This window comes from Pipra filicauda, unplaced genomic scaffold (genome assembly GCF_003945595.2).
Source record: "Pipra filicauda isolate LSUMZ 115617 unplaced genomic scaffold, ASM394559v2 scaffold80_size11013439_pilon, whole genome shotgun sequence".
In the NCBI taxonomy this organism is placed as follows: Eukaryota; Metazoa; Chordata; class Aves; order Passeriformes; family Pipridae; genus Pipra; species Pipra filicauda.
The window spans coordinates 4,029,073-4,043,841 of record NW_024104987.1 but is presented as its reverse complement, the minus strand read 5'-3'; the positions used below and the strand labels follow the sequence as shown (position 1 = coordinate 4,043,841).

Below are 14,769 nucleotides of genomic sequence, written 5' to 3'. Positions count from 1 at the left end.
TGGGCGTGTTCTCTGGAAGAAGGGGCGCGGCCTCGGCGGAGAAGGGGCGTGGCCAGCGTGCGCCTACCCTTCCACGCGTCACGTGGTCCCGACGGGGGCGGGGCCCGCGGCCGTTGGGCCGCGCGCGCGGGGCGGGCGGGTCACGTGGTGCCGGGCGCGCGGGCAGGCCCCGCCCCCGCCGTTTCCGCGCGGACGCTCCGAACGCGGTCCCGCGCGCGCGCTTTTTTCCCTCCCTGCCCGGAGCGCGCGCCCGCGAGGCGGCGCCACCCCTGGGGCAGGGGGGGTCCATGGCGGCCGCGCGCGCCCCCCGGCCCTGAGGGGACATGGTGGGCAGGGTCGCCGTGGCCGCCGCGGCCGCGTCCCCGCCGCTGCTCCTCGCCGGCGACGACGACGGCGCTCAGGTGGGGACGGGGGAGCGGGCCTGGGGGGGCGCGCTGTGAGGGCGGGCTGGCGGGGGCACCCCTTTGGGCGTTCGCCCCTTGGCTGCTGGCCCCTGACAGGACGCGCCCGCTGTGCCCGCGGCGTGTGAGGGGCCGCCCGTGCCCGGCCCGCGCCCCCGAGTCAGGGTTAGAACCTCCCCGGGCCGGGCTGTCATGAATCGCCTCCCGGGGGCTCCGGGAAGGGCGTTTTCCCCCTCACAGGGTGGGATTTCGAGATTTCGGTTTGTAATAAACGAAGGGTTGTAAAAGGCTTTGTGAGCCAAAGTCTCCCTTGGAGCCGTACAAGTAAATGCTCTTTGATCAGAGATCAAAATACAGGGAATTCTGCCTAAAGAGATCATGAGGGTTTGAATTGTGATGCGAGATAAGAATTCTCTTTCATTCATTTTCTTTAAGTACTTGAAAGGTCGTCTTAAAATGAGTCAGATGTTCAGGGTAGGATCAGACATTTTTAAGAGACATTGGAATTCCCTTCTAAACCCCATAAAGCTCTGGGGAACATCCCGAGGTTACCAATGGGTCGAGCAGCTGAAGTGACCGAGACTTTCAGAGGTCCAGCACTGTGGAATCTCTGCAGAGCTGTTCTGAAGACCTTGGGGTCCCTCTCAGTTTTGACCATCTCAAGGTTTCAGGATGGGATTTTTATTTATTTGAAATGGCAAAATCTTTATTTCAAGCTTAGATGGCTTTTGAAAACATGGAGATAAAGTTGATGCATGCACAGTCTTAGCACACTAACAAGTTTTTGTCTTCTGAAAAAGTACCGGTGTCATTCATCTGTATCACTGTACAGCTTTATATTGCCACACTAAGTCATCTGAAGTTTTTTAAAACCAAGATTCATGTTGTGCTTTTTACAGCCATGCAAGAAACGACGAGAGGAAGATGCTTCTGTCAAAACCATCACAAGGTATTTTTCACCATTAGCAAAACCAGTGGATAAAGCTTTGTCATCACCAAAACCCAACAATATCCTGGATTATTTTAAGAAGACATCCGTAACTGAGAAAGCCACCTTGCCAGTTGGGGATGGAGAAGATAAACCAGTGCTGGATGCTGATGACAAAGACTGTAAGTCAGCTTTTAAACCATCTTTGAAGCGAAAGAGAAAAGGGAAGAAAGTTAATTTAAATCATAAACTCAAAGAACCTGAGAATGACCATGAAATAGGAATTAGTAGTGATGACAGCAGAGTGGCAACAAGACTGCAACAAGACAGCAGTGACTTTATTGCTACTTGTACTCTAGTTGACCAAAAATGTGCAAGAGAATTAGCAGAAGATGATGTGGAAAGGGAGAACTTCTCAAATGCTGTCCTCTCCAGGAAAAATGCTAAAAACACTGGTTCTGAAACAAATGGGTCAAAAAATAGGATAAGAAAATCAAGGAAAAGGAAGCACAAAGCAAATATGGATTTGTCTGAAAGCTTTTCATCTGAAAACCAGATGAATGAAACTTGTAAAAAGGAAGCTGAGGAGGAGAAAAATACAGTAGCAGAGAGTGATGCTGCTCCTGGTGATTCCAGTTTTGAGGTTCCTACGGATGATGGGACATCACAGGTAAATAATTGTATAATAACAGTGTCATTTGAGGACTTCTTGAAGAGTCAGGGAGAAAACAATGCTGAAGAAGACACAAAGCCAACAGTGGGCACTGGTGCTACAGCAAATGGAGTGGACAAAAGTGATGGTGTTCGTGAGCCAGAAAAGTGTGAGGAGTCTCAGCAGCCGCCACTCAGAACAGTCACTGTCCTGGCACAAGTTCACTCCATTCCCCCCAAGTTACCTCCCTTACACAAAGAGCAGAAAGGCTCCAGGAAAATAGCTTCCATTTTTTTGAAGCAGAAAGGACGTGGAGGGGAGAAAGAAAGCAGCCCACCCCTCTTGGACTGTGAGCAAACTGAACAGGTGACTCAGAAAAGGAAATCTAACGTGGTTATTGAGGAAGAGGAGTTGGAGTTGGCTGTCCTAGAGACTGCAGGGATGGATTCTTTGAAGCCAAAATGCAGCCTGGAAGAAAAGCATCAGTTCATGAAGGCCTTTAGACAACCAACATCAGATGTAACGAAAAGTGGAGTTAAAAAGGCACCTGGAAAACAAAAGCAAGCCTCTGCAAAGCTTTCCAAAGAAAAAGAAGGACCTGAAGAGGCCATTCCTTCAAATAAACGATTAGAGGGTGGAATACCAGAAGATCATGTGGACAGATACACACATTCTAGCCCTAAAAGCAATAGAACTAAACCCAAAAGATCTAGAAAGGTTCAGAAAAAAGGAAGCAGGAGAAGAAAGGCCTCAGAAACTAAGGAAACTCCTGTTTCCAGCACCAGCAACTGTATGGGAGAAGTGGATTCGAGTGCTGACTTTCTTACTGTGGAAAACACCCCAGATGTAATAATTTTATCAAGTCCAAAAGTGAATAAGTTAAGGAGGAGTTTAAGGCAGCAGAAAATCCAAACATCCACAAATATTACATCTAAAAAAGCCAGGATTAGAACTACCCTTTCTGCAGATGAATTGAGTCCACTACAGGCTTCTACCCCAAAGGCAAGCAGGCAATCCTCCAAGAAAAGCAGCATGTACAGAGCTGAGGTGATCACTGTGCCCTGTGATGCAAACAGCCCAATAAGGTAAACTTTGTAGAGTATATTCCACCTTTTTGCTCTTTAATTTTATGCAAGCATTTTGAAAGTAAGACATAATCATAAAGTTATATAAACTTGCACTGTTGATCATGGTGGAAAATAACAGAGAAGAGCCAAAACTGATTATGAATGTGTTTGCACTAAAGACATTTAAGAAACCCAAACAACCGAACAACAACAACAACAAAAAACCAATTGGGGGGTTGCTTCTGTTTACAGCACAGTATTTTTAAAGGCTTTGGAACATGAGATGGACAGTAACATTTCCCTTTCTTAAACAGTAATAATGTCATAATACTTTTCCCCTAATTAGGATGAGGTTCACACGTATCAGTGCGGCTAAAAAATCAAACAGAGCTGGAGCAACGAAAAACGAAGAGTTTCACTCCAAAAATACAAAGGTGATTTATGTAACAGTTTGTGTTTCAGTATTTTATCATTTCCTCTGTGTGTATAACTGTGTTCTTCTCATATTGTGTGACAGTTGAATGTAGTGCAACACGACAGTTCTCAGCTGCCCTGGGGAAAGGGAGCATTATGATAGATCTGATTTATGATAGCATTCCAGGTAGCTTCTTCTCCCTTAGATTTTAAAACATGTTGTATTAGTACAGATCTGCTTTTCATTACAGAAAAACCCAATGAATGGCATGTTGCTGGGCTGCAGGATCTCGGGATGGGACATAGGAGTGACTGGCCCTGGCACTCAGTGCTGTGGTTTGGTTGCCGGGGTGGTTGGAGGTCGGTCAGTGGTTGGACTTTGATGATCCTGGAGGTCTTGTCCAACCTGTGACACTGTTTGGGCACAGCAGAAAGAATGTCACTGCCCATATTTCATGTGTTCTGTGGACAAAGGGCCCTTGTAGGGCTCTCACTGCCTTTTGAAAACTTGATACCATCTTGGTTTGCTTCTCCTTTCAATATTTTCCTCTTCTTTTTGATACCAATGACGTTTTGTTAAAATTACACTGTAGTGAACGTGAACAATTATATTCGTTTGCTAAATACTTAGCGAAGATATTAATTGCTCTTTTGGTTTTCCTGTTCTTTGTTAACAGATAAACTCTGCTTCTAAAAACAGATCCAAAGCCAAGCAGCTGGTTGAGAAAGCCAAGGCTATCCAGCAGAATAGATCAAAGGGGCACGAGGACTCCCCAGCTCCTGTGAGACGCTCGTCTCGCCAGCGAGCTCTTGCTGAGAGGAGAAAATCCCAGGACAGTGATGTAAGGCTTTATATTTCCTAGGGCAAGAATTATTCTGATGTGTTTGGGACTCATTTAAGCAACAAAAATGATTCTTGGCTTGTAAGCGTTTCTTGTAAAGAATCAAGTAAGGTAGATGTCCGTGCAATGTGTTGTTAATTGAGGAGGAAAAGTTGTGTTTCCTTTCTTATTTTGTTTGTTTTCCCTCTAGGAATCTGTAATAATTTTAGATTCCAGTGTGAGTAGTGTCACTACTACAGAGCAGAGTGTGAAGCCAAAGAAACTTCGGAGCTTAAATGATGTTTTGGGGAAGAAGTCTAAAAACTTGAAGGTTGTGAAGAACTCAAAAGGTAGTTGGGTTTTACTGAATGTGTTTGGTTTTGTTACAGTTATTGACTATTGTAACTTTGTTTTATAAAGCTGCCTTTGCAGTGCATTCATATTTTATTCTGATTCTTTTGTTACAGTATTCCAGTATACACATTTCCTTTTTGTGTAAGTTATTTACATGTGTTGCTTTGATTTTTCTTCTTTGAGGGAAAACTGTTTGGAAAACTGTCAGTAGTTTACCGTGTTCTGTTGTCTTCTAATTTATGATTTCTTTCTCTAATGTTACAGAAAATAAAATCTATAGTGATAAAATAATTAGTAATAAAACTATAATGAATTTTGTTAAAATACTCAGCTTTCCCTTAAGAAAAGGAGATTGTTGTTGAATGGAACATGCAGGTAGTGAAGAGAGAAGCAAGGTCAGAATCCTCTATCAGTGTTAATCTAATCATGTCTTCTCCTTTTGACAGGGAGACTGGGATATCCACCTTCCTGCCTGGGCAGGAATGCTCAGAACTCTGCAGGTGGACCAATTGTGATCTTTGATGAAAGCAGGTCAGTTCACAAGATTCCAGTTGCTTAAGAACCAAAACATGTTTCAAAGTTACTTTAACATTCTCTCATTTTACAAATTTAAATACACTTATTGAAATGTGATGTAAATGTTCATGGGTTTTATACTGATTAATATGTTAATCTGCTTCCAAAATTTTAGGAGGTTTTTGAGAGAGTTCCTCAACCATTGTTGTTCCATTTTTAGATGGCTGAAAATGTAATTGATGAGTGATTAAAAAGAAATCCCAAGTTGCATATAAAAATACAAAACCAAACAGATTTTTTTTTAATTGAAATCTCTAACACAATATTTAAAAAGAAATATAAACTTACTCCATGGAAATTAATTTTAGCAGTTCTCCCAGACTGTTTCTAACTCGTGTAGAAGAGAATGTGACTAAATTCAGCCTTGCATAGCTGGTAGTTCTAATGATTCTATTTTCTTTTCATTTCTGTTTCCATTAAAGCCGAGATGCATCTGAAAACTCTCAGGATGATGATCAGTTCAGAGCAAAACGGGAATTCCTGATGAGTGGGTTGCCAGAGTCCCTGAAAAGACAGATTGCAAAGAAAGCAGCAGCAATGGAAGCTTATTCTCTTGCAAGTTCCTGCTTTAAGACTGTTGTCCATGTGCAGCAGAAGGATGACTGTAAGCTCTTGTTAAGCTTTTTGGTTTAAATTTCTAGTAAATTGGTGCAGAAAAGAGAAAAGTTGAACAGCTTATGACTGGGAGTTTCCTCTTGTTTTGTGTCCCAGTAAGAAAACAAAACGTAGAAGCTTCCAGTGAGATGGTTTTGAATTCAAAATGTACAGATTAAATTGATGATAAAGTAGTCTAAACATATATGGGTGAGGGTGCAAAATTCTGAATATTTAATCAAAAAGGTTGGTCTGTCAAGTTCCAGTTTGGAGAATAAAGATTGTGTTGGACTGATTGGGGCAGAAACCATTTCCTCCTGACAAAGGCAGAATAATTCACAAAAGAGAGAAGAACAGCCCGTTTCTTTCCCCTAAAATAGAAGTTAACTGTTTTGGTTTTGGTGGGGGTTCTTTTGTAGGTTGTCCAATGTGGAAATTGCAGTCACCATCCTGTCCTCTGTTAACTAAGCTGAGGGAACTGAATGCTGAAGTCACCAAGGTCACAAAAATCACTCTCTCACTTGGTGAATTTTCCACTGTGAATTCAAAACGACCTGGAAATTGTTCTGCACCTGTGGTTAGTACTTTAAATTGTTTTGGTAGTTGTTTGGACTTCTGTTTTTTAAAAAAATCCTGTAGTTTGAATCTGTTCCAGTCCTGGAATATTTTAATTTTTCTTTTATGTCCCTGTGTGTGAGTTATTCATTTTGCATCTTAACATTAGGCAGTTCCCAACAGTTCTTAACTTCAGTTTTTGTTAATCTCTGACTTTAACAAGACAGCTGCCAGTTTAAATTATGCAAAGCAGCCATTCTGTGTAATGTTTGTGGGTAATTTTTTGTGTGTGTGTGTGTATATGTGTGTTACAGCTTTCAGGCCACAGACCAGTTTTCCCTGATACATTCAGGAAGGATTTACTGGATGAGATCCTGTCTTCTAATTCTCAGTTTCCTGTGAAAAAACACTTCCGCAAGTTCCTGAAAAAGCAAACGGAGCGCTTGGCTTTGGAAAACAGTCTGCAAGGTTGGTGATCTGTGTAGGGGGAGAAAAACACTCTCACTCTGTCTGGCATAAAAAAAACCAGCTTGGGATTGCCAGAAATACCTCACTGAAGGAAAATACTGTTGTGGGAAGTCAATTGGTCCTCACATTTTAGGCCATTTTGACCAAATTCTACAAATACAGTTTAAACAACTGTACAGTGGTAATGGGCAGAACCTGAGATTTTAGAAGGATGTAACTTTTTTTTCCTTAGAAAGCAGAGATGGGACTGCAAATTCTGAGGTAGATCAGAAACGTCCTGACAACAGCAAGGAAACGAAGAGGAAAAGGAAAGAAACAGAAGAGCGCAAATCAAAGAGAAGAAAACAAATTGAAGGTACAGAGAGTGAAATAAAATCAAGAGTTTCCAGGAACCTTATTTCTCCTGTATCTGGAGAAAAACAGGCAGAGACAGGACAAACCACACACCTGGGGAGAAGCAAGACCCAGAAAGCAGAAGACACTGGATGTTTATCAGAGCCAAGTGCACTGTCAGGTAACTGCATTTCCTGCCTCATTTTAATTCTCTCTGCATTGAGGGAGTGTGGTGTGTGTATGATTATGTCAGCTTTCCACTGTGATGCAAAAATCTTGTCTAGTCTTAATATTCTGGGCTTGATCAACTCTTTTGCATATAGAAAAGTGGATAATGTATTTTCTTTAGGTGTTGAAAAGGAAGACACACTCTGGACAGAAAAATATCAGCCTCAGGATTCCAGTGAACTCGTAGGGAACAAGAAAGAAATTGAAAAGCTGCACAGGTCAGAAGTGGGAACGTGGATCCAGTCTTAAAAGAACTCCAAAGTTGCTGTTACTTGATTGTGCTCAAAAATGCAGAGTCAGTTATTTAACACTAGGCTTGAATGACCCACACAGGGGGTGTGTTTGTGGCCTTGGGTTTGGTTTGCCTCCAAAAACTTCTGCAGAATTCAAAGATCCATCTGACTAAGTAATTCACCAGGTGACTTGTTTTTACACCAGCCAGCCTATAGACTGCAGAATGAAGAAGGAATCCTTTTGTACAAAAGAATCCTTTTGTACAAAATCCTGAACAATGTTTTTTTGAAATCTGAAAGGACTTGATAAGTTTGTGAGGGATGACAAGTAGCTGATGTTTTGTGTTCTATTCCATCTTAATTTCGTTCATTTTATTCAGCAGTAATTCTTATTTTTTGTTCTGTTTCTTCCTTTTGTAGTTGGTTAAAAGAATGGAAAAAAAGAGCTGATTTGGAAGAAAAAAGAAACCAGAAAGGGGAAAAAGAGGACAAAGAGCATGAAGGTGCTGATAGAATTAAAAATAATATAGCTCCTCTTTTGTTAAAAGTTGGCAAAAAAATAACATAATCCTTTCTTCTCTTTTAAATAATTCTACAGATTCCCTGAGCAGCCTTGACTTCAAAGATAATAAATCTGATATTGAGGAAGAGACAAGCCTTTGCAACACAGTGCTGATAACTGGCCCTCCAGGAGTGGGGAAAACTGCTGCAGTGTATGCCTGTGCTCAGGAGCTTGGCTTTAAGGTGGGTGGAGACCTTTCCTCAGTGCTTTTTTCTTGTTAATAACTAGTGATACGAAAGCATTTGTGATACAGGATGCCTACCAGGGGTTTTTTATGTCTTCCATCCAACCCCACTGCAGATCTTTGAGGTGAATGCCTCCTGCCAGCGCAGTGGCAGGCAGATCCTGTCCCAGCTGAGAGAAGCTACTCAGTCTCATCAAGTGGACAAAAAAGGTGTCAATGCACACAAGCCTTGCTTTTTCAACAGCTGTAGCACTGCCAAGTCACCAAGTAAGTTTTTAAGGGGTTGTATTTGGGGGTTTTTGTTTGGTTGGAGTTTTGGAACGGAGGTTTTTGTAGGGGGAGGAGGGTGTTAGCAACTGAATTCCCCAAACAAATTTTAGACATCAGGTGTTTTAAAAAAGATAACAAATTTCAGCTCATCTGGCCATAATAGTAAGAAATGCTCTGTTGGCTAACACAGCTGCACACCAAATTAAATAATGACTTTATCAAAATACTGACTCTTGATTGTCTTATTTCTGTAGTGGTGGAGTAAAGGCTGTGGCACTTTAACAGAAAGTTGAACAGAAAGCATTCCTTTTAACAAGAGAAAAGGAAAATGAGCAGAAATCAGCACAGTAAACCTGTCCTGTACTAGATTAAAAAAATGAGGCTTGCTTTAAGTTTGCCTGAGAAATGTCAGTTCGACACTATATTTGTAACTGAAGTTTAATATAAAACGTATCTTGCAGAAAAAATGTATTCTCCAAAGAAAGTTATTTCACCAAGAAAACCACCCCTGTCACCAAAAGGAGCTGGTTTAAAACGAAACTTGGCCCCTAAAACTCTTGCCAACTACTTCAAAATCTCTTCCAAACATAAAGGAAGTGATGGAGAAGTAACAGCTGAGGAAAAAAATAGAGGTGGGTATCCCTGTTTAATATTTAGTTACCTTTGGAGATGGAAATGCTACACTGTGTGTGTGGGGCTGTGTGGAGAAAAGAGTAGATTTTCTTAGGCAGTTTATACTTGGGGGGTTTTTGAACCTGGAATGCATTTTAAATGGTTTCAGTCCTCCTTCCTGCTCAATTCTTCATCCATCTGCAGGAAATACTCAGAATTCACTTGAAGAAAAGAAAGATGCTCAAACTAAGTCAATAAGCAAGGAAGAGGGAGGAGAACACAACAGGAAAAGTGCAACGTCCCTCATTCTATTTGAAGAGGTAAAATTCACGTGGAATACACTCTGACTGCCTTCACAGCTTGTAGCTGTTGTTAAAAAAATTGTTGATATTTTGCACTTGTTTTCTGTAGGTGGATATAATATTTGATGAAGATGCAGGGTTCCTAAGTGCAATAAAGACATTCATGGCAACTGCAAAGAGACCTGTAATTCTGACCACCAATGGTGAGTAGTGTTTGTGACAGTAATTGGCCTTTACAGGCAGAAGAGCCTCTTTTAATAAGTTGGTTTAAGAGGTGGTGGTTGGATACAGCTCCTAAATGCAAAATTAAAGGATTTTAATGTTTGAATAAAGATGCTGTCTGCTGTAATGGATAAAGGAAATAACTAGTTTGGAACATAATGTCCTGACAGTTCACTGGTATCTCTTTATACAGATCCAACTTTCAGCTTAATGTTTGATGGCTCCTTTGAAGAGATCAACTTCAGAACCCCTTCCCTGGTAAGTGTGTTTGGAAATGCAGGTACAGCCTAAGCAAGTAGCTGATTTCAGTTTGAAATTTAAATATTGGTGTAGGTTTATATACTTCTCATGTACCTGTTTCATCAGGAGACTGTTCATGGCGTTTATACAAGGATGTGTGGGATGTATTTATCTCTACATGTAGAAGCTATTTTGTTAGCATTGAATATATATTTTTCTAAACAATTTAGTAGTTCTGAGAATTATGATAAGCACATCACTTAATCACTTTTAATGTAGTTTTTAGGATGTAGGTATATAAGTTCACAGATAATATATCTAATAGCTTTGATCTGAAGGTTGACTATGCCAATATTATATGTTCATTGGTTAAAATTATAGGAGCTATTTTAGAAATATTATGGGTTATTCCTTGAATGTAAACACCAGTGTTCTATATAGCAAATAGTTGTATTTTTAGCTATGTATTATTTGAAAACCGTAAGTAAATGAAAATCAGAAGGAACTGACTTTTCAGAAGGGGAAATCACTTACTAAAAACCTGTTGGATTTCCAGACAGTTCAGAGTTAAAAGAAAGAATGAAAAAAACCCTTTAAAATGAATATAGCTCAGTAACAGCTGCTCAGTGGTGATAAGAAACAAGATGTATGTGGTTTCAGGACCACGAGCAGAATGTGTTTGTGTGTTTGTTTTTAATGAGCTGAACTTCTAAATTGAACTTAATTCTCTGGCATGGACTGCATAGATTTGGCATTCTGCTTTTCTGTAGAAGGTTTTAATGTAACTTCAATCTAATTTAATAAACTAATCCTCTGTATTAAAAGGCAGAGTTTATTGCAAACACAAGGAGAATGATTTGCTGCTGTGTGACTCACTGCAGTGTGACTGGCAGTTGTTTCAGTGCTCTGTGTCTGACCCTTGTCCAGGTAAATGCCACCAGTTACCTCCAGACCCTGTGCCTGGCTGAGAACCTACGGACAGATGGGAAAGACTTGGCTGCTCTGCTGACCACAAATAACTGTGACATCCGAAAATGTGTTCTCTACTTACAGTTTTGGGTTAGAAGTGGAGGGGGATGCTTGAAGGAGAAACGCCTGGCACATCATGGTAGGTTGATTTGATTTCATCTTTAAAAAAACCTCCATCTAAACAGGAATTTGATTAAATCAAACCATCCTCAGACACATACAAATAAATGGTAACTTCTTGAAGGGCTCCTAAGTATTTGGGTAGGGCTGTTTGGGTGTTTTATGGGTAAGAACTTGATCCCAAAGGATCCAGGAAGAGAATCCTCGACAGGTTTGGGGGTGTGAGTGACCAACAGGGTGAGACCCATGAGGCACAACCCCCTTCAAAGGTCACTTGCAAAGCAGGGAGGTCAGGCAGGTTGGTGTCACTGCCTGCAAGGAATTGGGGTGGCAGTGACTCATTTCAGTCACTGCATTCATTCAGAACCACAGCAAGAGCCGACAGTTACAGTTTCCTTCACAAAAGGAATTGAGGCAAAGAGGTGAAAAATCGATTTCATGGTGCAGTTGTTTCTGTTCAAGTCAAACCTGTTATCTTTGTGCAGGAGGAGAGGAGACAAGTGAAGCAGGCGATGTAATTCATTGTGAACGTGATGATTCCAAGGTGGATTCTTCTCCAGGTGATGATGCACGTCTGCAGGAGCTTCCAAAATGTGACACAGGCTGTGTAGAGACGTTGCTTGGCCTTCGGAACATCCTGTTGCCTTCAGAAGACTTGTTTACATTTCTTAAGGTATTTTTGGAGTTGCTTAGTTAATACTTTGGATGATGCCAGATAATTGAGTGTAACCAGCACTAGGAACAGTGACCTCTTAGAAGCAAATCTCTGCAAAGGTTTGTTGTAGAAATTAGGGGGTTCTGTGGTTATTAAGCAAAATCTGGATGGGGGCAGTCTCCTGCCAACAGAACAGTCCCTCACCTCATAAATACAAAGCCAGAAGTGAGAGATTTTCTGTAATAATATTTTTATTAATTTTATTAATAAATCTCTCATGATTCTTATTTTACAGCACAAAAGCACAACCATGGAGGAATGGAATAAATTAATACAGCTTCTCACAGAATTCCAGATGAAGCAAGTGGATTTTATATATAGTAATCTTGAACTTATCCTTCCCTTACCAGTGCAAGTTCTTTCAAACCAGTCTGAAGCCTCTAAGTCTACACTTGAAAGGACTACCACAGTTTCTTCAAAAAACAGGTCTACCAACAGTAGTTGCTCTGGGAAGAGTAGCCCTGGAAAAAGGTCTAAGAAGACCAAGACTCAGAAAAGGCTTGATATATTGGATGACAGTGACTTATTTGATACTGAACTGAACTATTCATCTGAATTCGTAACTTTGCCATTGGATAGTCCTGCGCCATGTGCTGAAATGAATAAAAAGGAATCAAAATTGTTGGTGAATAGAGAAGAAAAAGGAGTTAAAACTAAAACATCAGCAAATGAAGAAAGGTCTGCTCTTGTTTTTCAGTGTCTGAATTCACTGACTGAGTTTGTGGAAAACATGTCTTTCCTGGATTGCTGTGTAAGCACCAACACCAAGGAACCACTGGAGTTTTCCAGAGAGGAAGAATTTCATTGGACAAATGCCAAAATCAGAAATGGTCTTTGTGATGAATTCAGTATAGAAAATACTGATTGGTGGAGTTCCCAGAGCTCCAGTGAAGTAAAGGCAGCTATGGAAGCACTCAGTTTTCACAAGTGTTCTGTTAATATTTCACAAAACTTGGAATCCTTTTGGAGTACCAGGAAAACGCCTCCAAGTGATCAGCTGGAGGGACTTACTTTGCATGTCTCAAACACAAGGAATGGTGTGTCCTTCAGTGAGTCAGCTGACTCAAGGTAAGGCTTTGCTAATATTCCTGGAATATAATGCAGTTCTTTGTCAAGAAAAGCATTTCACAGGGAGTAGGACTGTCTCGGATTTAATGTGTACACATTTATACCACTATGGCTGTTGTCAGTATATCTCAAAACACTGGAATATGTTTTATAAGCTTAAATTAACTGCTTAATCTGCAAAAAGTGACTGTTTTTGTTTGAATAGCCTGACTATAATGTTGCTCAGAAATGGTAGCCACAGTCTAATTAATTTAAAAATGGACAAACACCACCCCCACCCCTAAAAGAACAACAAACTCCTAAAGGAATGGCTTTTGCAAGAGAGACAGATGGACTAAAATGGATTCTGCAAGTGCTGGACATGTAGATCTGTCATCCAGCACCTGCTCCTGTTGAACCTGTGTTAAATGTGTTGGTGGGTGTTGCTTGGTGCAGACCAAAGTTCCAAGCAGCACCCAGGAGTTGCAGACATCTCATCCTTTGGGATGCAGTTTTGGACATCGATGTGTTTAACAGAGTTTTAAACCAGTACATTTGATCCTAAAGAAACAAAATCAGGACATTCTTGAACAAGACCCAATAAAGCTTCGTTCTCTGTTTCAGCATTCACAAAAAGGCACAGAAGAGGCTGGCTGTCATCAGAACTGTGTTTTCCAGAAGCCCTTTAAACCTGGGGAACAAGCAGGCCAGCATCCTGGAATACCTCCCCACGCTCCGCGGGATCTGTAGGTCTGAGAAGCTGAAAGAGCAAGGGAAGACTAAAAGAAGGTAAGTTTTGGTTTTCCTAAGCCTTCCTACATTTCAATATTCAAGGTAGTTACGGATTTTAATAAAATATTTTGTCAGAATAATTCCAGACAAGAAAGGTGGGCATTTGTCTCTCAAAATAACAGAAGTGTTGCCTCGTTCAGCAATTAACCTTGTTCCCTTACAATCACTTTTGCTTTTCTTTTTTTTTTTATAGGTTCTTGCATTATCTTGAAGGGATTCATCTCGAAATACCCAGACAAATGATAAATGGTCTGTCTTTGGACTTCCCTTAGAATTGCTAACACCAGAAATACTTTGTGCCTAATGGTGGTATTCTCACCATAGTTTGATTATTTTTTTTAAAATCTTTTTTACCACATTATTGTATATTCAGAGCCATTTGTATATTAAATTTTTATAAGTATTTAAAATAATGTACATATCTATTGTCGTGCTATTGCTCTCCACAGCTGAAATGTGGGTTTGTTTGGTGCTGGTCCAATAAGTGCATTTATAATATTAAATGCACAGACTATTCCATGGGGAATCCTTCAATTTGGGTGTCAGACAGCAAGAAGTCCTTTTGTAGCAACCAAGTGTCCCAACTTCCACAGCAAAGGAGACCATTTTGTTCAAAGCAGTTTGTTTCTGAATGTGAGTGAAGTGCTCAATAACTCGGGGTGGGAGGGGGCAGGAGAGGATGCAACAAGTCTTCTGAAGTGTGAATGACTCAACCCAACTCCTCACAACAACCACAGGGAACAAAGTCCTTGCAAAGCACTCAGTGCCTCGAAGCACATATATTTGTATATTCCTTTCATCATTTCCAGCTGTCAGATCTGCGTGTTGATCTAAAAAGGTAGAGAAGGTATCGCTGTAGCTCAAGATGGTCTCAGAGATTTAGGCAAGATTTTGTAAATAACAATTATTCCAGTGTTACTGTGGGTTCAGGAATATTTAACTACTTCTAGCCTTATATATTGTGTTCTATTTTTATGCTTCTTTTTGTATTGGACAAGACTTCAGCCTGATTATTTGGATTGATTCTGGTTTTGTACGACAATAAATTGTGAGACTTTGCTACAACTTTGGATGTTTCTGCTGTATGAAAAGTAAGATTTATAAAACGTT

The 14,769-nt window shown here is 40.7% G+C and overlaps 1 protein-coding gene across 2 annotated transcripts; it reads left to right on the top strand.

Moving 5' to 3' along the window:
• Nucleotides 1-224: 224 nt before the first annotated feature.
• Nucleotides 225-14,724, top strand: ATAD5 (ATPase family AAA domain containing 5). Of its 2 annotated transcripts, none has more exons than XM_039390335.1 (23): nucleotides 225-401; nucleotides 1,301-3,066; nucleotides 3,395-3,482; nucleotides 4,140-4,304; nucleotides 4,495-4,633; nucleotides 5,084-5,168; nucleotides 5,636-5,817; nucleotides 6,227-6,384; nucleotides 6,677-6,830; nucleotides 7,063-7,344; nucleotides 7,513-7,609; nucleotides 8,045-8,127; nucleotides 8,223-8,368; nucleotides 8,487-8,637; nucleotides 9,102-9,272; nucleotides 9,457-9,572; nucleotides 9,664-9,757; nucleotides 9,970-10,034; nucleotides 10,944-11,124; nucleotides 11,666-11,778; nucleotides 12,056-12,888; nucleotides 13,492-13,656; nucleotides 13,853-14,724. In XM_039390335.1, exons 1-23 carry the CDS (start codon nucleotides 324-326, stop codon nucleotides 13,929-13,931), a joined length of 5,391 nt encoding a protein of 1,796 aa, XP_039246269.1. In that variant the 5' UTR covers nucleotides 225-323; the 3' UTR covers nucleotides 13,932-14,724. The 2 variants fall into 2 exon arrangements, with proteins under 2 accessions (XP_039246269.1, XP_027605542.2); XM_027749741.2 differs by having other exon boundaries at nucleotides 11,591-11,778.
• Nucleotides 14,725-14,769: the final 45 nt, after the last annotated feature.

Bases quoted from the DNA above. Each gene is read 5' to 3' on its own strand.
- ATAD5 (XM_027749741.2), top strand. From the start codon at position 324: ATGGTGGGCAGGGTCGCCGTGGCCGCCGCGGCCGCGTCCCCGCCGCTG. The intron at 7,345-7,512 runs GTAACTGCATTT...TATTTTCTTTAG, and splicing joins AGAGCCAAGTGCACTGTCAG to GTGTTGAAAAGGAAGACACA. The intron at 11,779-12,055 runs GTATTTTTGGAG...CTTATTTTACAG, and splicing joins ACTTGTTTACATTTCTTAAG to CACAAAAGCACAACCATGGA.